This window comes from Mesoplodon bidens (genome assembly GCF_964165515.1).
Source record: "Mesoplodon bidens genome assembly, chromosome: 2".
In the NCBI taxonomy this organism is placed as follows: Eukaryota; Metazoa; Chordata; class Mammalia; order Artiodactyla; family Ziphiidae; genus Mesoplodon; species Mesoplodon bidens.
This window is the reverse complement of record NC_138177.1, coordinates 138,866,219-138,889,298: the sequence shown is the minus strand read 5'-3', so window position 1 is coordinate 138,889,298 and position 23,080 is coordinate 138,866,219. Positions and strand designations below refer to the sequence as shown.

Genomic DNA, 23,080 nt, shown 5'->3' with positions numbered 1-23,080 from the left:
GAGCTCGGGCCCTCCCTCCACTCCTCCCGCAGCGCTCGCCGTCTAGCGCCCACCCCGGCCGCCCGCCCCGGGGGGTGGGCGCGCACACGCCCCCCGCCCCGCCCACCTGCTCGTGGGCCCCCCCGCCCCCGCCTCGCCTGGTCCCCGGCGTCTTGGGCCCCCGCCCCCCGCGGGCCCGCTGCACTGTGGGTAGGCGGCGGCGGCAGCACAGAAGAGCTCGCGGCGGCGGCGGCGCGGGCGGCGGCGCGAGGCTGCGCGCCCCGAACATGGCTGAGAAGCAGAAGCATGACGGGCGGGTGAAGATCGGACACTACGTGCTGGGGGACACCCTGGGCGTCGGCACCTTCGGCAAAGTGAAGAGTTGAGTATGCGCCGAGGCCGCCGCGCCGAGCTGCCAACCTCGCGGGAGGCCAAGCCCCGGAGTCCCGGAGCTCGGGAGCCCCGGGCCGCGGGCGGGCGGTTGGCAGCGGGTGGCGGGGCCTGGCGGCAGGTGGAGTGGCCCCGCCCGGGCCGCGCGGAGCCTGGGGACCCCGGGAGGGCAGCGTGCAGCGCCTCGCCCCGCGGCAGCTGCGGGCTGGGGCGCGGGCGTCGCGGGGTCCAGGGCCGGCGCCCACCGAGTTTCTCCCGGCGGACCTCAGTGCCCTCCTCTGTGAAGCCGGGAGACTGTGCTGTAGGGCGAGGTGCCTTCCAGCTGGGAGGCTGTACGGATAGGACTGGGGAATGACCCACGTTCCTGATGGTGGAGTTTCCATTTCGTGCCAGGTGCCCAGTTAGGTGCTTCACGTGTGATCGCCTTTAATCCTTATAGCAGGTGCAGGTGTTATCTTCACCTTAAACGTGAGAAAACGGGGACCCCTAGGGGTCTAGGAACGTTCTCAAGGTCACACTGAAATTGGCAGAACCGTGATGAAAGTCTAAAATGTCCTCTAATTTTGGCCAGGCTGGGCGGTTCCTGACATCCCGATTCTTTCGTGCTGCCAGACTCTGGGTTGGTGGGGATGACAGTTTAGGGGATGCTCCCGGAGCAAGAGCGGGGTGGGTCTTTCTGATGCCTGTGTGAAACGCCGGAATGCAGCTGGCTTGGGTCAGGGCTTAATCAGAACTGGGAGGTCTGAAGGTTGGTTGGTGTTTGTAAAATGGTTCTAGGAAGGCTTCTGGGATGGGGAGGACGGTGATGGGGATCTTGGAGGATGTAGGGCTGAGGCCAGAACTGCTAAGACATGCTCTGCTGAGGTCTGTATTCTTGGTGATGGGATCCCATTTTGGGTGTAGTAAAACAGGCTGGTTTTGAAATTTTTTACTTTACTTCTTACTAGTTAAGTATTGAACTTTCCTGTTTTTCTTGTTAATGAGGGTCACGTGGGATTTAATTAATTTGTCCTCTCTCCAGAACTAGAACGAGCCTGTTAAAAACACTTCTCTTTAAAAAACAAACAAAAACAAACTTCTCTTTTTATTGTTGCAAATCCAATATTATAAGTAAAATGTTTGCTGTTTTTTTTTTCTTTTTGCAGGGGAAATATTAGGTAGGCAGTTTGGAGATTTTATTGAGGCCTCTATTTCCTTAAAAAGTCATATTTTAACCTTAAATCAAGGCTGTTAAATGGATAGAAGAGACTCGTTCATTCCTGTAGCAAGGATCAGCTCTTATTTACTTCCACGTGTCTGGTACCCTTTTGTTTGTTCAGAAAACACTTATTGAGTGCCTACAATGTGCCAGGCACTGTTCTAGGTAATGGGGATACCCTAGGAACAAAATCAGATTAAAAATCTCTCCTTTTGTGAAGCTTCTCTTCTAGTAGGGGAAGACAAACAATAATTGCAACATGTATATGAAATATTCAATATACAGTATTTTTAGTGCTATTGAGAAAAATGAATCAGAGAAGGGAGGATAGGGAGTTTAGTGAGGTTAGCAATTTTCAATAAGATTGTCAGGCAAGGCCTCACAGACAGGGTGGTATTTGTGTAAAGACCTCAAGTTTGTAAAATTCTTTGAAGTCCTGTGAGGGCTGTGAAGTCCTGGCTTAGGTTTGAAAGACATCATAAAGTGGACAGTTAGGAGAATATATTTAGAATGAATATAGGAGGATCCAGGAATTGGATTAATGCCTGTGACATTACTAAGGGCTATTGTGTTTTGACGTTATACCCTCAAACCTTTGCCATCTAGACATGTACACTCTCCAGGTTATATAATGTACCCTACGCCCTTTCAAATTGTGTTAAAATTTTGTCTTTTTAAATTCTTCTGTAATCTGAATGTTGGCTAAAACACCCATCAGATCAATCGGTCCATTGTCATAGGACACCTTAAATATCTTTTGTATATATTCTTGAGCTGCTTCTAGGCACTTACTTCTTAAAATATAAAACAACAGAAGGTACTTTGATTTATGAGAAATCCTTTTCCTGGAGGACCCCTTCCCAGTGAGCAACCAACTGGAGGGGTGTTCCTAACACTATATTAGCACTTCTCCAAAGTTAGGCTGTGGTTTCCCATCCAAGGTTAGAATTAGTACAATTGCTTAATAAAAATTATATAAGTTGCTGCAGTCTAAAATTACTCATTTACAGTTGACCCTGGAACAACACGAGTTTGAACTGTACAGGTCTACTCCTACAGCAGACTTTTTTCACTAAATACATACTACAGTGTTATACAGTCCCAGGTTGGTTGACTCCTAGAATGCGGAATCATGGATACTGCAGGCTGACTGTAAAGTTAAATACAGGTTTTCAACTGCCTGGGGTTCAGTGCCCCTAACTCCAGTGTCGTTCAAGGTCACTTGTAATTCTTTAAGGGACTAGAAACAAAAGCACATGCGTTTTAAACACAGCTTTATTCAGGTGTATTTTACATATCATAAAATTCACCCATTCCAAGTGTACAATTCAGTGATTTTTAGTAACTACCGAATGGTACAGCCATCATCATAAATCGATTTTAGAACATTTTCATCACCGCAGTAAGATTCCTCATGCCCATTTATAGTTAACCCTCAGCCCTAGGAAACTGCTAATCTGTTTTCTGTCTGGATAAATCTGCTTTCTCTGGACATTTCTTATAAATGAGATCATTCAATATGGAGTCTCTCGTGTCTGACTTCTTTAACAATGCTTTTGAGGTTCATGCATGACATAGCGTGTGTCAGTAGTTTGTTCCTTTTTACTGCTAAATAATATTCCATTGCATGAGTATGCCACATTCTGCCTATGCAGTCACCCGTTGATGGCCATTGTTTTCCGTTTGGGGCTATTACAAATAATGCCACCACAAACGTTCATATGCAAATCTTTGTGTGGATATATGTTCTCAGACACATTGGGTAGATACCTAAGAGCAGAATTGTTGGGTCATATCATAGTTTTGTTTTTAGCTTTTGGGGAAACTGCAGACTTTTCCAAAGTGGTTGTATCATTTTACAATCCCACCAACAATGTATGAGGGTTCTTATTTCTCCAAATCCTAAGATTTGTTTATTGTCTTATTATAGCTGTTCTAGGAGGTGTGAAATGGTATCTCATTGCGGTTTCAGTTTGCACTTTCCTAGTGACTAATGATGCTGAACATCTTTTCATGTACTGATTAGCCATTTGTGTATCTCCTTGGGCGAAATGTCTATTCATATATTGAGTTCATTTGTTGAGTTATTTGTTGTAAGTTGAGTTTATAAGAACCTTTTTTTATAAATTCTGGATACAAGTCCCTTACTACAAATATTTTCTCCAGGTCAGTTGTTTGACTTTTCATTTTCTTAATGGTGTCTTTTAAAGTATAAATGTTTTGAATTTTTATGAGGTCCAGTTTATTGACTTTTTTCCTTCTATGGATGATGCTTTTGGTGTTATATTTAAGAAATCTTTGCTTTGGGTTTCAAGGATTTGCTCGTATTTTTTTTTAAATAAATGTTTTATTGTTTTAGCTCTTACATTTATGTCTATGACCCATTTTGAGTTAAAATTTGAATATGGTGTAAGATGAGGTTCTAAGGCCAACGTTTTGAATATGGATATCCAATTGTCCCAGCACCGTTTGTTGAAAATACATGCATTTTTATTTGGTATAGAGTTAGACTTTGTAAATTTAATTTCTACTAAAAAACTTAGTAGTAAATGATTTAGTTTTATATGGCTATAAAAACATGGAAATGGAGGAGTGATGAATATTTTATGTGCCTTCTCTCTTAACTATTGTTATTTACAGATATTGAAAGTTTAACTTCAGTTGTTGATTTTACAGACCAAAGTTAGGTACAGTAAACAAAAATGGAAATAACTAGTTTTCATTTAATAGTACTGGTTTCAAGCTATTTTTAAAAAGCATATGGAAATCCTTCTATTTGTTGATAAATAATTGAAGCCTTATTTAAAATATTCTAAATTGATTTTTCTCCATTGTTCTAGTGTAAGAGTACAAGGGGAGTGCTTATGGAAACACATTATATGGGCTGTCAGGGTTTCGAAGTAATGCTTTTTATCTACTTAAATTTTTTCCTGTATATTGATTGTTTTGGCTCTTACTCTTTCCAGGGTAAGGTAGAACTTCAGTTTAAGAGCTCTTGTAATTAGACTTGCTCAGTTCTTATCTAAATAATGAACGTGATAGAAATTCTAGAATAGATCTGGTGTTTGTGTTATACACTGGTTGAAGAAAAAAAATGTTTTTAATATAATGGTAATTATTTGTTTAAAAAGAAGCCTGTATTTTTGAGGTGAGGACTCATAGATTTGGTTTATGAAATTATTACTCTTCATTGGAATTGTACACTATAGGATCCTTTGTAGTCAAAGTAGCCTTTTCTAGTCAACAGGGTCTCATCAAGGCATTACTTTTTCTGTTTTTCAAATAGTTATGTGCATGGCTCACAAAATTGGCTTTCAGGGAATTAAGTAAATATTTTATTAATTCCCCACTTATTTTTTAGATAACAGGAAAGATAAGCAAATGGAAAAATTTTTATTAATTTTTTTTAAACAAGTAATGTTACTTTTTTGATATGTAAGTAGCAAGTCCTAAATGATAAATTAGATTTTGGACAACTACCTGGTCAGTTGGTGGGCCTCAGAGTTACACCTATGGTACTTGGGGCCCACACTGGCATTGTTTTTGACTCTCATGTAGTATCAAGGCCCTAAACAAGACATTTAACCTCTCTGGGCTTTGTTTTCTTCTTTTCCTAAAGCACGGCACTAGAACGTGAAATTTGTGAGGTCTTTTACAACTTATTTTTTAAAGATTTAATTTCAAAAAATGGGAACGTTTAATTGTTCCTTCCAGCTTAATGGAAATTTGAATTACTGAAGACCAGAGCTGAAATAAAGATGTAATATAAAGCAAAAGAAAAGGGAAACACATTTGTAACACTTTAGTGATAAAAGCTACAACTTGAATTAGTTCTTACTATGTTTACTATATATGCAATTGATTTTATTTATTCCCTGCATTTGATATTATCTCCATTTTACTAATGTAGATATTGAGAATCAGCTACTTTAAGTAATTTGCCCAAGGTCATGGTGCTAGTAAGTGGCAGAAATGGCAAATTCAGGGTTCTCTGATGAAAGTCTGTGGTATATGGAATGGAAAGTAAAAATGCATAGTGTGATATCTTGTGAGTTTCAAACCTACAAGGATATAATTTTTACATGTCCATAGATATTTATCAAGGATTAAGAAAATAAGATTTAAATGTATTTATTTTAATCCAAATTTACAGCCAATAACAGTTTTTTTGAAACTCCATATGGATGGCTAAAAATTATATTTTCATATAAATTTTACTCTGGTCCCTTAATCCATTCCATTTTTTACATGATAAATTTACTGAATTCTGACAGTTTTAACCCAAATTTTTAAAAATACTAGGTATTTCAGGGTTCACCCCCATTATGAAAATAACCTTGACTAAAGATTACCTGTAACCTTTCTAAAGAAAATTTGTAAAAAAATAGCTTGATGTCCTAGGAAGAAAGAACATTGGTTTAGGAAGGCATTAGCTGGGGATTTTAATTCCATACCACAGCCAGTTATATGAATTTGGGAAAACCATTCAACTTCTCTGAGCCTGTTTCCTCCTTTGTAAAATGGCAATAACAACACTTGGCCTACCTGCTTTCTAGAATTTTTTTGAGGATTAAATGAGTTGAGGCACTAAAATGGCTTTAAAAAATAAATTTCCGTACAAATAGATGGCACTGTTGTGGAGATGACTAGATACAGGGCCATTGTGAGTGAATCCTGCACCCTGTGTGAGGTGTTAATAAGTGTTTGCTGATTGCAATTCTGATTGCAACATTGAGACAGAGCTTTTATAATCTGCCCCTATTTTTTGGTTGCCTGCAATGGAAAGTTCCCAATGACTAATTCATTTGTGCTATATGATAATTATTAATGTTTATATTAAACATGCAGTATCCTTTTTGGTTAAGCCATGAAATTTGTTTTTTCACAAATATGGAAAATGAATAAAATAAAAATGAAATGGGAATAACTGAATGTTCATGTAAGTTGCTAGCTGAACTGATTTTACTTTTGAAAATATGCAAATTCTAAACAACTGTTAAACAATACTTCCAAATAATGAAGCTATATATTTTCTGAAATAGTAGAACATTAGTGTTGGAATGAAAATCAATTCATCGTATCTCTCAAACAATTAAGTGAACAGTGTGCTATTTAGGGTTTTGTTTTTTGTTTCTGCTGATTTATATGTTGTTTTTTATGATTTCAACATAGGTAATTTTGTCCTTAGTGCTGCATGGATTTTGTTCATTTTGTGTAATCCATTGACTCTCAAAAGATATTTTTCCACAGGAAACAAAGTTATAAACGATGGACAGATTTCAGGTTAAGTCCACAAAGGCAACATGGTATATAGTATAGAGAACACTGGATTTTAGAAGGCCTGGTGTGGAAGTTTGCTGTTATATAAGCCAGCTATGCGCCCTTAAGCCAAAGTTACTTGATCTCTGAAAAAGGGACTAAGACTATATGTTCTTTTATACTGTTGAGAGTAGTACAGGAGAAAATGTAGGTGAAAAGATACAAGTACTTAACTTTTAAGTACTTTATATATACTTGGGTCCTATTATGTACTTAAACCTGTAATTTGCTGAACTCTGAGAATAATCTGTGATCTGGTTCTGAGACCAGAATTTATTTGATGATGAGGAGGAAGAGTTTACTATCTCCTGTTTTATTTTTCCCTGGTCTTCTTTCCTATTTCATTTGAATATGTTCATTAATCTAATTCTCTAGATGCTGCTCACTTATCACCATCTTCTGTACACCATGCGTATGCATGCATTGCATATATGCAAACATGTAACAGATGTATATTCCAGGTCTCATGGTAGTGATCATAGAACTCTTGGAAGAAGGAGGCAAAGCTGGAAAAGGGAGGAGGATGTGAGCAGCAGTTGGCAGTTTTTATGGGTGGCTTGTTGTCAAGGTTCTACTGAGAGTAGAACCAAAATAATACATGCAGTTCATTTTTTGTAGAACTATGGAAAATGCAGACTCTGAGCTAAAAATGCCTTTCTACAAACTTTCTCCTAACATATTTATGTAAATTAGAAAGGATTTTTGTAATTGATCATATACTGAGGAAATTACTTCAATTTTGTGGACTCTCTCCCTTTCCCATGCTGACACAGCACTGCTTTATCTAGGTTTTTTTGTTTTTTGTTTTGTTTGTTTGTTTCTTTTTTGTAAGAACATGTCAGAATATTCACTTACCTCGTGGTCCATGTTAGCCTTCCTTAAAGCATTTCATACTGTTTTGTAATGATAACACTGCCCCATTTATTCTGAGATTCCTGTGGTTTCCTTGATGATAGAGAAAATATTTTATAGAGAAAGCAGTTAATTTTTTGAAACCAGGTAGATAATTTAATTGGATCTAACAGAAGATCTAATCTCAAATCCTTTAAGAGATAATGAGAAAGTGGGGGCACAAGACCCCTAAAATACTGAAAGGATTATGAAAGTGAGAGCCAATCTCCCTAGTATATTTATTAGATGCAAATATAAGAGCAAACACTTTGAATCAGGTTGAATAGATTTTTATCTATTATTTAAACCATTGAAACGCATGTGCAAAGCAATGTGTTTATTTTGAAACGTGGTGAACCATTTTATTTTTAGTTTGGTGTTATTAAGGAAAGAATTTGAGGCAGCTCTTATCTCTGCTAATAATAGAAACCTTCACCCCTTCAAGGGAACAGTATTCTTGCTTAAGTGGTGTCTTATGGTTAGCAATGTTTGCCTCTGATAAATTTTACTGTATTTTTTTTGGTGGTGCTTTAGTTTTTAAAGTGTTAATAATTCTTTTTTTAATTTGCCCGTAGTTTTTTTAAACAGCCTTTTATATAATCATCAAATCTTGCTGTAATGTCTCTTATCCTGAATGTTTCTGTATCAGTTTATTAAAATACTTTTTTAGAATCTTTTTTCTTCATAGTATTTTGTACATTTTAAACGCTATTAAAAACAAAATGAGCAATATGTTCTCATTTAACATCTCTCAATTTCTAAATTATAAATTAGTTATAAGTTATCTAGCTATCATAATTGAAAATAATGGAATTAAAATTTTAAATATACCATAAATTTTTCTAAATTCTTTACTTGATAAATACCATAAGTATTAGTTATTTAATTTTTGTTTTTAATGTGTTAGAGCATAACTTGGTACCATATGTATTCCATAATTGACTTCAGTTCTTCCAGACTTAGTTAATGAAATAATAGAACGAATATATATTAAGCATCTATCATGTTTAGTCATATTGGATTTTAAGCAAACTATTTTTACCAGTGTTAAAAATGTGTCAATGATACTACAACAGATGATTTACTAATTTAAAATAAAGAGGAAAATATTCATCACAGAATTTACTTATATGATTCTTCTCTCACATTTGAATTCTAAGTCAAATATGATATGATGAATCCACCTTTTACTCAGATTTAAACCAGGCCCTCTTAGTGCTCTACTAATTCATAGTTGGATAGTATAACAGTTATACTGTATGCTGTAAATTTGCTTTTAGTAAGAAATTTGACTTTGTGTCTTATGGTAGCTTTTTGGATAAGATAAAGAAATGTGCTCTGAATGTCTTATTGCTGATGAACAACTATTCGCAAAGAATTTAGGAGTCATTCTAAAGGGAAATCTTTGTCGGTTATCCTATTTAATAAGTATAGTAAGATTTCCTATTTGGGGTAGTACAAAGCTAGATGAGATAATTAATAGACAAATCACAGAATCAGAATTTAAATTTGTATCAACTGCTTGAATTGCTAGGTAGAATTTAATAGGGATAAGTGTCAAATCTAGCACTTGGTTAAAAACGGAAACAAAAAACAGGTGCATAAAAGAGTAGAACAGTTGATAGCAGTTCCTAAGATGTTGAAATTCTATCTGACCATGAGTTTTGGAAATATATATTATGAGTGCTTAAATGTAAAAATTGTTATTGGATAGAAAATAGACAATATAGAGGCCATATTAGTTGATAGTTGTAGAGGTAGTATAGTTCTGTACTTCATATTAAGCTAAATTTTGAATATTGGGTTTAGTTCTTTGTTCCACAATTTGGAAAAAATCTTAGCCAATTATGTTTCATTCAGAGAATGATCATTATAACTAGGGGAGTTCAAAAAGTATGTATGCCATATGAGGTATGGTAAAGAATATTTTTCATGCTATGAGAAAACCTATTTTAAGTGTGATAGCTGGTTTTAGACAACTAAAGTACCATCATCTGGAAAAAGGAGTCCCCGTATTCAGTGATGCTTTGGAGGATAGAACGGTGACTATTGAGTGAATGTTTTAAGGAGGCAAATTATAATCCAGAATAATGAGGATCTTTCTATCAAGGAGACTGACTAGGAATGCTACAACTTATGCCACACGTCAGTTTCATTTCTGTTATTGACATACTTGCTTGGGTACCAGATGGCTACCAAGATTGTTGCCATAAAGTTTCTAGTTTGAATGGAAAGTTGGCGTAGATAATCTATAAAGTTCTTTTTAACTTTAATATTCTGTTATTGCATATACATTTTTTTCCAGTGTGATTGACTTCCATATCTGGCTATGATTTCTAACTTGCATCAAATCAATTTTCTAGTTACAAACAATTAGAAAATCTGGAGAAAATTTAAAATCTGAAGGCAGTCAGGACTTGAGTGATCACTATCCCTGGGAGAAGAAAAATGCATTGGAGTGAGTCTGACGTTTTATTTGGCTTTTCTCTTTGAGTCATTTGCCAGTTTGTAAAAATGGTAACTGTAAGAAGCCAAACAGAGAGCAATGGCTAAAAGGCACTGCAGAGTTTGAATCCTGGGGAGAACAACAGCTGGAGTTCGTAATTTATCAAGGAGAGTCCCAGGTAACCAGTTGGGTTTTGGTTGCAACTCCCTGAAGACTGAAATCCTTAGAATCAGCTTAATCCTAGACTTATTAAGATGATCTGCCTCCTATCTTTATTCTCTGTAGGGAAATAAAATCAGGTGGACCCTCTACAGTTTTTCACAAACAGTGTTTAACATTCCAGGAGACAAGGCCAAGACAATAGAAAAAAACCCCTAGGGATTCAGATATTAAAGCTATCGGACATGGACTTTAAAATAACTGTGATTGGAGTTATGTCAGCATCATGGTGGTGTGAGTTGTTCCTTTTTTCTCTGCCCTTCAATTTACATCTAACTGGACATGCATAACCAAAAAAAAAAAAAAAAAGCGCTTCTGCATAGCATACCAGAACACTCGAGAGATCCATCCATCTGTGTACCTGAAAGGGGGTAGATTGGACTGCAGAAGAGGCTGTGGAGTGAGGGAATGGTGGCAGCAGGTCTAGCCATGGGCCAGCACAGACCTTTTTGGCAGAGGAGGTGAGGGTGAAGGTGGTCAGTGGGGTCTGCCCAGCTCTGCATGCTGCAGCTGCAGGAGCTTGTTGCTCTCTCTGAGGAGCGACCTCAGTGACTGGGGGAGGGAAAGGAAAGAGAATTAGGCAGACAAAAAAAACTGAAGGAAAGCATCTCCCGCTGTCGGTCCTAGGATTCTGGCAAGAGGACTGCCCACGGTTGCTGGCTGTCCGTCCCCCCCAGCCCCAAACTTGGGGATCCCTCTACTAGGATGTGGGCACACCCAAAGTCTGAAGTGCTTAATATACACCTCCCTCACTGTGCCGCCAGCCACCCTCCCCTCTTTCATTTTTCTCTGATAGTTTTTGTTTTGTTTTGTTTTTATTGCACCACTCCCAACTCCCAACCTTAGTGATGAGTTAGCACTGGTAAGAGAAATGAAAAACCTGTGCTATAGCGCCACCTTCTGGAAGACAAAAGGAAGTCTTCTAATTACCAGTGTACTGAACTGTTAGGAGCAAAGTAAACAAAGCCTTGCCTAAATAAAGAAAGGTGTTGCTACTTCAAACGTGTCAGCAAAGGCTCTTTTCATCCATCACCATGGGAAAAAATCATTGTAATATGGTATCACAAAAAGAAAATGACAGTTTTCCAACAACCAAACCCAAGGACATGGAATATTGTGATCTAACTGATAAAGAGTTGAAATTAGCTGTTATGAGGAAATTCAATGAGCTACAGGAAAACTTAGGCAGTGCAGTGATCTCAGGAATAAAGTTAACAAACAGAAGGAGTACTTTACCAAAGAGACTGAAATTCTAAAAAGGAACCAAACAGAAATCCTGTAGCTGAAGAACTCAAGAAGTGGGATGAAGAATTAGAATGCAGTGGAAATAGAGCAGTCAGATGGAAGAAGGAATTTAGTGAGCTCAAGGACAGGAATATAGAGATGATTGAGGTGGCAGAGGAGAGAGAAATAAGATTTTTTAAAAGTGAAGAAACCCTGCAAGAACTCTTGGACTTCATCTAATGAGCCAAAAGAAGGAGAAGAGAGAGAAAAGGGAGCAGAGGGTGTATTAAAGAAATAATATCTGAGAACTTCCCAGACCTGGAGAAGGAACTGGATATACAAGTCCACAAAGCTAATAGAACCACTACTTATTTCAACACAGAAAGATATTCTGCAAGACAGATTATATTAAAGCTGTCAAAGGTCACTGATAGCTTTAAAAGACGGCAAGGAAAAATAGTAGCCTACAAGATTACCTTCATTAGGCTATCAGCAGATTTCTTAGGAGAAACTCTTATAGGCCAGGAGAGAGTGGAATGACATACTCAACATATTGAAAGATAAAAGCTGCCAACCAAGAATATTCAATTTGGCAAAATGATCCTTCATATATGAAGGAGAAATAAAGGCTTTCCCAGACAAACAAAAGCTGAGGCAGTTCACCACTAGACCTGCCTTACAGGAAATGTTGAAAAGAGCTCTTCAAGCTGAAATGAAAGATGAAAGTACACAAAGCTCTGATTAAGATGTTAGACAGAAAACTAACCTTTTTTAGAATAGTATATTAAACTCTTAATTAGAGTATAAAGTTTAAAGGAAAAGAACTGTAGCTGCCACAACTTGTAATCACCACATAAAAAGATAATTTGTGATGTCAAAAATGTAAAAGGGGAACAGTAAAAAATGGAACCTTCATAGGCAGATGAAGATAAATTGCTATCAGCAGAAAAAGACTATTTTATCTATGAAATGTTTCATGTAAATTTCATGGTACCCACAATGCAAAAATCTAGAATGGAAATTGAAACATTAAAAAAAAGGGGGAGGGACTTGCCTGGCAATCCAGTGGTAAAGAATCTGCCTTCCAATGCAGGGGACACAGGTTTAATCCCTGGTCGGGGAACTAAGATCCCACATGCCGTGGAGCAACTGAGCCTGCGTGCCACACCTATTGAGCTCGTGCGCCTCAACGAGAGAGCCCGTGTGCCACACACTACAGAGCCCACTCTCTCTGGAGCCCACGTGCCACAACTACAGAGCTCAGGTGCCCTGGAGCCCGTGCGCCACAACTAGAGGGAAGCCCAGGAGCTGCAACTAGAGAGAAACCCGAGCAGACCATGCACCGTGATAAAAAGATCCTGTATGCCTCAACAGAGATCATGTGTGCTGCAGCTAAGATCCAATGCAGCCAAAAAAAAACCAAGGAAAATAAATATTTTTTTAAAAATGAGAGACTGAGCAAATCACCATGAAAAATCACCAACTTATAAAGGTAGACAGAAACAGAAGGAAAAAGAAACAGTGGAGAGATAAAAATAACAGAAGATAAAAATAAAATGGCAGTAGTAAATTCTTACATATCAGATAATCGCCCTAAATGTAAATGGATTGAACTCACCAATCCAAAGGCACAGTGTGGCTGGATGGATTAAAAAAAAAAAAAAGACCCAATTATATGTGACCTACAGGAGACTCTTTAGCTCTGAAAACACACAAAGGCTCAAAGTGAAAGGATGGATGATGATATTCCAAGTAAATGGCAACCCAAAGAAAGTGGGCATAACCATACTTATATCAGACAAAATAGACTTCAAGTCAAAAAGTGTAAGAAGAGACAAGGTCACTGTATAATGATAAAGGGGCCAGTATATCAAGAAGATATAACAATCATAAATATATATGCTCCTAACATGCAAGCACCAAAATGTATTAAGCGAATAATAACAGATCTTAAGGGAGAAATAAACAATAATACAATAATTGTAGGGAACTTCAGTATTCTACTATCAGCAGTGGATCATACAAACAAATTCAACAAGGAAATGTTGGAATTGAATCATACTTTAAAACAAATGGACATGTGCAGAACATTCTATCCAACAGCAGCAGAATACACATTCTTCTCAAGTGCACATGGAACATTCTCCAGGATAGATCATATGATAGGCTACAGAACAAATCTTAGCACATCTAAGATTGAAATCATACCATCTTCTCTGATCACAATGGTATGAAACTAGAAATCAACAACAAGAAGATAGTGAAAAGATCTAAAAATATGTGAAAACTAAACAACACACTTATAAGAAACCATTGGGTCAAAGAAGAAATCAAAAGGGAAATAAAAAGTCTTGAGACAAATGAAAATGGAAATACAGTATATCAAATATTGTGGGATGCAGCAAAAGCAGTTCTGAGAGGAAAATTTATAGCAATATACACATATATTAAGAAATTAGATCTCAAATAAACAACCTAACTTCATACCTCAAGGAATTCAAAAAAAAGGCAAATTAAGCCCAAAGTTAGTAGAAGGAAGGAAATAATAAAGATCAGAAAGGAAAACAATGAAATAGAGACCAGAAAAACAATAGAAAGGATCAATGGAACTGAGAGCTGGTTCTTTGAAAAGATAAACAAAATTGACAAACCTTTAGCTAAACTAAGAAAAAAAATAAGACTCAAGTAAAATTAGAAATGAAAGATGAGACATTACAGATGACTACAGAAATATAGAATCATAAGAGACTGTTATGAACAGTTATATGTCAACAGATTACATAACCTAGAAGAAATTGATGCAGTTTTAGAAACACAGAACCTACCAAGACTGAATCAGTACTGGAATCCTAGCTAGAGCAGTTAGGCAAGACAAAGGAATAAAAGGCATCCAAATTGGGAAGGAAGAAGTAAAATTATCACTTTTTGCGATGATATGATCTTACATAAAAAAAATCCTAGAGCCAAGAAGCTGTTGGAATGAATCAACAATTTCAGTAAAGTGGCAGGATACAAAATCAACATACGGAAGTCAATTACATTTCTTTTCACTAATGATGAAGGATCTGAAATAAATAAAGGAGACTATCCCAGTCACGATAGCATCAAAAACAATAAATGCTTAGGAATAAACTTATCCAAGGAAATGAAAGATCTATACAGTGAAAACTATGAGCCTTTGCTGAAAGAAATCGAAGACACAAACAAATGGAAATACATCTTGTGTTTATGGGTTGGAAGAATTAATAATGTTAAAATGGCCGTACGATCCAAAGCCATCTGCAAATTCCATATAGTCACCATCAAAATGCCAAAGGCCTTCTTCACAGAAGTAGAAGAAAAAAATCTTAAAGTTTATGTGGACGCACAAAAGACTCTGAATGGCCAAAGAAATCCTGAGGAATAAAATAAAGCTGAAGGTATCATACTTAGGAATTTTAATCAAAACAGTATTTTACTGGCATAAAAATAAGCACATTGACCAGTGAAACAGAATAGAGAGCCCAGAATTAAATTCCAGCATGTATTGTCAACTAATTTTCAACAAGGGAGCCAAGAATACCCAGTGGGGAAATGATAGTCTCTTCAATAAATGGTGCTGAGAAAACTGAAGAAATGCATGCAGGACAATGAAATTGGAACTCTCTTTCACAAAAATTAACCTGAAATGGATCAAAGACTTAAACAAAAGACCTGATATTATAAAACTCCTAGAAGAAAATGTAGGGAAGAAGCTCATTGATTTTGTTTTTGGCAGTGATTTTTGGACATGATGCCAAAAGCACAAGCAACAAAAGCAAAAATCAACAAATGGGACTACATCAAACTCAATAGCTTCTGCAGAGCAAAAGAAACAGTTAACAAAATGAAATAACAGATTTGAAAAAATGTTCATAGATGTTCTCACTCCAGATGAACAATAGAATCTTCCAGAAACATCCCCAAAGCTTCTTAAATCATCTGTAGGTTTATAGAATGGGAGAAAATTTTTGCAAACCATATATGGGATAATGGGTTAATATCCAAAATATATAAAGAATGCAGTCTCCTTAATAAGAAAACAAACAATTCAGTGAAAAAATGGGCAGAAGAGGGCCTCCATGGTGGCGCAGTGGTTGAGAGTCCGCCTGCCGATGCAGGGGATACGGGTTCGTGCCCCGGTCTGGGAGGATCCCATATGCCGCGGAGCGGCTGGGCCCGTGAGCCATGGCCGCTGGGCCTGCGCATCCGGAGCCTGTGCTCCGCAACAGGAGAGGCCACAACAGTGAGAGGCCCGCATACCGCAAAAAGAAAAAAAAAAAAAAAAAAAAAAAAAAAATGGGCAGAAGAACTAAATAGACATTTTTCCAAAGAGGACATGAAAATGGACAACAGACATGAAAAGATGCTCAACATTGCTAATCATCAGGGAAATGCAAATCAAAACCACAATGAGATATCACTTCATACCTGTTATAATGAATGTCATCAAGAAGACAAGAGACAACAGGTGCTGGTGAAGACGTGGTGAAAATGGAACCTTTATACTTGTTAGTGGGAATGTAACTTGGTCCAACCACTGTGGAAAATGATATGGAGGTTCCTCAAAACATTAAAAATGGATCTACCATATGATCCAGCAATTCCTCTTCTAGGTATATTCCCCAAAAAAGAGAACAGGATTTTAATGAGATATATGCAATCCAATTTTTATTACAGCATTATTCGCCATAGCAAAAATATGGAAACAACCCAAATGCTCATCAACAGATGAATGACTGAAAAATTGTGGTACATGTACACAATGAAATATTATTCAGCCATGGGAGAGGAGGATATCCTCCAATTTGTGACAGTATGGATGGACCTTGAGCACATTATGCTAAGTGAGATAAGTCAGAGAAAGACAAGTATTGTATCATGTCATTTATATGTGAAATATAAAATGTTAAACCTGTAAAAAACAGAGTAAAGTGGTTGTTACCAGAGGATTGGAAGGGGGGATAAGAGTGATGGTATTTAAGGGTACAAACTTGTAATGAATAGTAAATAAGCCATAGAGATCTAATTCACATTATAATTAATATAGACAATGATACTCTAATTATATAATGTGATAAATATTGCTGTGTTGAAAAACATATTACAACATGTAAGTGTATCAAAGTAACATGCTATACATCTTAAATTTACACAATACTGCATATCAAATTTATTCAGTTAAAAAATAATTGTTATTAATATGTTCAAGGTGGAGAATTTTAGCAGAGAACGGGAATCTATAAAAATAACCAAAGGAAAACTCAGTGCACCCCTTGTGCCGGGCTTAGAAGCTGCATGCATTTGATGTGGTTACTGTTTGAGACTTCTGAATGCTGGAGTAGATTGTATCCATCTTCAACCTAGTCTCCCTTGTGTGATTGATTAAGGGTCTGGGAAGCAGCGACTGATATTTTAAGGACTCCTGATAAAGATGTGTCTGATTTTGCCATGCTGATACACTGTTTCCAGTCCTAAGTCCTTCCAAAAAGCTAAGTCTTAAGATTACTACCTGTTGTGTCCTGTGAGTATGAATGTCATTTTGAACCCAAGACCATTGATGATCATGCAGAGTAGGCACTTTCACAGTTCCAGAAGCGGAAGGGAGAGGGAGTGGGGCAGAAGCAATATCTGAAGAGATAATGGGAGAAAGTTTTCCAAAATTGATAAACACATCAAGCCACAGATTCAGAAGATACGTGAACCCTAAGCAGAATAAATATAAGAAAACCATTCCTAAGCACATCATTGGAAAACTGCTCAAAACTGTTTTTTTGTTTTTGTTTGGTTTTGTTTTTGCTTGAGACTCTCCTATACTGGAGTGGACTTCATCTGTCTATGCAGAGATGGGGGAAAATGTTCAGAGAAAATCTTAAAGTAGCCAAAGGATAAAAAAAGGCATATTGTTCTCCAAGGAACAAAAATAAGCAGACATTCTCAACAAAAACAATGAAAGCAAGGAAGCGGTGGAGTGATATCTTCAGAGAGGTGAAAGAAACAAACTGCTAACCTATAATTTTGTACCCAACAAAAATATTCTTCAAAAATAAAGGCACAATACATTTTCAGGTAAGCATAAACTGAGAGAATATGTCTCCAGCAGACCTACAGTAAAGGGAACACCAAAGGGAATTCTTCAGGCAGAAAAATAGGTGATGCTTTCCCAGATGGAAGCAAGAGTACAAGAAGGAATGAAGACTGTTGGAAAGGGTAAATATGTGGGTAACTAAATAGATATTGACTATGTAAAGTAATAACATCTTGCGAGATTTAAAATACATGTAGGACTAAAATACAACAACAGAAAAAGTAGGAGAGGAAGCATAGAGTTAAAGTGTTCTAAAGTCCTTGCATTGTCTAGGAAATGGTGAAAACATTATATTTGATTCTATTAATGTCCAAGATGAATGTTGTAATCTCTAGGGTAACCACTAAAATGAACACTTGGAGAGACCTCTAAATTATTCCACAATTCTACTTTCAGGAGAAATTCTATGGAACATAAAATGATATTCAGTAAATATATTCACAAACAAAAATTATTCGGGTAGGGGCAGTTGATGGGCATAGAGGGGGAGATGTTTGAAGACAGGAAAAGGAAGGAGAGTGAACAAGAGGGAGACAAAGCATGTAGAATAAGAGAAACACAGAAAGAGAATAGACACGTAAGGACCAGAGTTGGAAAGAGAAGAGAGGGGATGATTTAAGAAACTTCGGGAGTGTTTCCGGAAGATTCTGTTGTTCATCTGGAGTGAGAAACATCTATGAACATTTTTTCAAATCTGTTGTCTCTGACCTGAATGCTAATACTTTCTCCAGCAGTTTTAAATAATCTCTTCTATACCAGAAAACTTTTTCCCTGACTCTATGTAAATGATTCGTCTTAAATGATTCTGTAAAAAGTAAGTTGATTCTCCTATGGGATTCTTGATTGACTTAAGTTTTAAAGAAGTACTTTAAAATTATAGTCCAAGCCAGTATAAACACAGGTTGCAAAAATAAAGCATAATACAGCATATCATGTAATCAGTTCTCAAAGAAGGTAGCTTCAGAATAAGTCTTTGCTAAAAAAAAAAAATCACATCCTCAGGCCCTTCCTGATCTGTTCAAATTAGTTTTCCCACCCTCACCCCAGTCATTCTTGTTATTCCCAGTACTCTGCTTGATTTTCATTTTTTTATCATTCTATCACCATTATTATATGTTCATTTATTGTTTATATTCCCCTCCAGAATACAAGTTCCATTTATACCTGCATTTTCAGCATTTGGAGCAATGGCTAGTACACATTAGACCCTCAGAAGATATTTGTTGATTGAATGAATGAACAAATGAATGTTCAGGCCAACAGGGAGTAAAAACAACTAAGAGAAGAAGGTCTTCAATGATATGTGAGTTTGTTCTCTCAGTAATAAAAATCTAGTACATGTTGCATATTGTATTATGGGATTATTTCAGCCTGCATTTTATTTTCTTGAAATTAGGCAGTTCTTAAAGAACAGCTTTCATATATATGATCCATAGCAAAGGCCACAGCCCTACCCCAGCCTGCATTTGAGCTGAACATAGCAATTCTTCTTCCTTGATTTTTCTCACTCCATCCCTTTACTGTGCCCTGATTTCTCAGCTGAAATGCTGGACATAAAAGGATAAACATGTAAGTAAGCACGCTTGATGTGTTATAATCAAGAGAGCCTGGTTATTGGGAGGCAAAGTAATGTGAGTTTTGAGCTTGTGTGTTGGAGGCAGATAAACCTTGCTCCTCATTGTTCTCTAATTCTAGTTTCTTCATCTGTAAACTAGGGGTAATATTTACTTTTAGGGCTCTGGGGAATAAATAAGATTTGTATATAAGGTGCCCATAGTACTTTTTTAATCCGTGGTATATAAAAACAGGAAGGGTTTTGCTTCCTGTTCATAACTGTCCTTTAGAGAATTTTAAAGGACTTTCAAGGAAAGGAAATTTTGAGAAAAGCAGTGAGACTGTTCTCTTTCACCATGGGCAAAGAAGAAAGGAGGCTTGTGTTATTTTGGCAGGAGTCTGCTGAAGGCAGAGGTCAGAACATGTGTGCATCATATGGCACTCTGGACTCCCAGAATGAAGGCTCTTGATACAAATGACTAAGGGTGGTTGATGCCACACAAGGCCCTGCTTTCTGACACATGGCGTCCCTTGGCTTGTAATAGCCTAGGTATGGATATAGTGTCATCCAAACATTCTTTCTTAATGTTTTAAATTGAATTGTACCATGTATGTAAAGCGGTACATACATTCTAAGTGATTTCTTACATAAATCCTCAATGAATTTTCACAGACTGAATATAGACATATAACCACTACTTAAAGGCACAAAAAATGACCAGTATCACACAAGCCCCCCACCTTTGTCCCATTTTAGTTAACGTTTCCATTTTCCACCCCCACCAAAGGTCACCACTATCCATGGATTATAAATAGTTTCATCTATTTTTGAACTTCATAGAAGTATAATCATATTTCTCTCATTTATTTAACTTGAGATTATGTTTGTGAGATTTACCCACGGCATTGCATGTAGTTGTAATTCATTCATTCTCATTGCTGTATAGTATTACATTAAGACTATACAATTATTTATACATACTGTATAATAATAATAATTCAAATTATTATACATATTATACAGTTTGTAGCCTTCACAGAAGAATGACATTTTGACAGTTCTTTGAGCCTCAAATATAAATAGATTATAATTTAGACCTAAAATACACAATAGTTTATTTTTTGATTGTTCTTTTATCGGATTTTAATAAAGGATTTCTATTAAATTAGATTTTAATAAAATATTTTAATAAATCTTAATTAGATTTAATTGTTTCTTTATTAGATATATTACTGTTCTAAATTATGATATTAAAATTGAATGAAGTATTTTAAATGAATTAATATGGAATAATATATAGGAAGAGAAGTGTTGCAAGTTATTTTTCATAAAATTATAGGGTCCATGCTTATGGTAAAAAATGCTAGACTTGGGCTTCCCTGGTGGCGCAGTGGTTGAGAGTCCGCCTGCCGATGCGGGGGACACGGGTTCGTGCCCCGGTCTGGGAGGATCCCACATGCCGCGGAGCGGTTGGGCCTGTGAGCCATGGCCGTTGGGCCTGCGCGTCCGGAGCCTGTGCTCCGCAACGGGAGAGGCCACAACAGTGAGAGGCCCGCGTACCGCAAAAAAAAAAAAAAAAAAAAAAAAAAAATGCTAGACTTCATTGGGAATGATACTGGACATTAGAAAAATTATAGTCTTTGTACAAAACAATCATGTATTTACAACTCCATAATACAGCCATAAGAAGTCCTGCGTCTTGTGTATCAGGAAAAGCTGGAAAGCATCCAGAAAATGACAACTAAAATCAAGAGGCTAGAGTGGCTTAAAAGATTTATACCCTTAAAAGATGCAGTGTGGAATGATCCCTGGGGATATAATTACAAAAATCTTAGAATTGGAAGGGGAATTAGGCTTGATCTAGTCCAACCTGTTAGTTAATGCAGGAATTTATCTTATGGTGATCTTGACAAATGGCTGAGCTTCCTCTATTTGAATATTGGATGGTGTGTGCTGCTGGGTTTTAATTCCAGCCCTGCTACTTCATAGCTGAACGAATGTGGGCAAATTCTTAACTTCTCTGTGCCTCATTTTCTTGGCTTACCGCTTATTGCCAACCCTGGCAATAGAAAAAGACTACAGGGGACCTGACCTCCAGCCCCCTCCCATCTAGTATTGAGAGATGAACTGAAAAATCAATAAACGTTAGTGTTACACATCCTGTGAAAAAAAGGATACTCAGGGTACAGTAGTAACATTAAAAGATTTTAATGTTTTAATTTTCAGTAAAGGCTTGAGTGATGAAAAAGGAGGTGAGAGGGGCTTCATAGAGCAGAGGACTCTGTTGAAAGAATTTGTATTGATTATTCCCAGTTTTGCTCCTAGAACAATATAAAACAGTTTTATTCTTTCTTCTGTATAACAGCTCTTCACCTTATCAAATGTAAAATTCTAAAAGGATAGATTGGATAAGTATAGATTTTTCAATCGCTTTAGAGAGTATTTTGTATAATTTGAATAGAGTTTGGGAAAAACAAAATGGACCACTAATGAGTGATAATTTTGTAGAATCCTTTAATCCAAGAAATTGTATGGGCTATAAATTATAGTTTATTTCCATTAGTTCATGGATAGTAGTTCAGCAAAATGGGAAATTTGAAATAAGTTCAAACATTTTGCATTTTAAAGTATTCTGAATAGGGTATTACTGAGATTCAGCTGTGAATGACAAGAATTTTCAAAGTAAGAATAGCTTAAACAAGATAGTATTTTACTCTCTTGTAACAGTCTGAGCAGGTAGTTCCAGGCTTCAGGATGGAGGAAGGGAGGAAGAAGCTGCTGCTAGAGACATTTCTGCTCGCATGTCATTGGCCAGAACATAGGTCACATGGCCATACCTAGTTACAAGAGATATTAGGATGCAGTCTCTACTCTGGGTAGACATGTGCTCAGGTGTAATTTGGGAACCACATGTCTGGGAAGGAGGGCTGGAATAGATATTGGGGGACACCTAGCAGTGTGACAGAACTAATTTGTTCACTGCTTACATCCCAAGTGCCTATTAACTGCACTTGGTATGGAATACACTATAGTAGGCTTCATTAAATAGTTGTTCCATGGATGAGTGTTCTTTATTGCTCCTGTCAAAAGAGGTACTGATCTGGATATTTACTTATATACATGATAAATTATGGCAAATTTGTCCATCCTTGGGTTTTAAAAATGTTGTTTCTCATTATGTTCTCCCTTCACAAATAAGGTATCCCTAACAGTTTTCAAACAGATTTGCTACCATACAGAATCGATTTTAGCTCCTTTATTGCTGATTGTTTTTCTCCCTACTAAAATTTGGAGACCTATTAAATCTCTCTTTACATGTGTCTTTGATCAGCATAGTCCTGGCATGTAAATGGTGCTCAGCAAATGTTTTTAGATTGAATAAATGAATGTTAGTTAAACATTAAGGAATCCAAGCCTTTTTTCCCCTGTTACTTCCATAGAAAAGTTTATAGCTGTAATACACAAAAAGAAATTCTTGGTGTTAAATCTGTTTATATTACAAGATTTTTAGGAATATTCATTCAGCTTTCAGGTAGGATGTGACTATGAGACAACTATCTGGATTTAATTAATTATAGGTAAGTATTAATTCACTTAATAAGTTATTAGGTAATAGAGGCTAGTATATTTCAGCAAAAAGAGGGGGTGTTCTTAACGCATTTGAATCTTTTGACCTCAGATAACCAATTAGCTTATCAGTGTGCTTAACTGTTTCAAGGGATGATGCCATTTCTTATTTTTTTTAATTTTATT

General features: G+C 36.9%; 1 protein-coding gene across 1 annotated transcript in view; it reads left to right on the top strand.

Annotated features, from left to right (window-relative positions):
• Positions 1 to 266: 266 nt before the first annotated feature.
• The window catches only part of PRKAA2 (protein kinase AMP-activated catalytic subunit alpha 2), a gene marked incomplete at its 5' end in the record, with an annotated part of 57,734 nt that continues 34,920 nt past the window's right edge, over positions 267 to 23,080 (top strand). The window contains one exon of the mRNA XM_081223818.1: positions 267 to 360. Within this exon, the coding sequence (XP_081079944.1) occupies positions 267 to 360 (94 nt within the window). The remainder of the gene's footprint in view (positions 361 to 23,080) is intronic.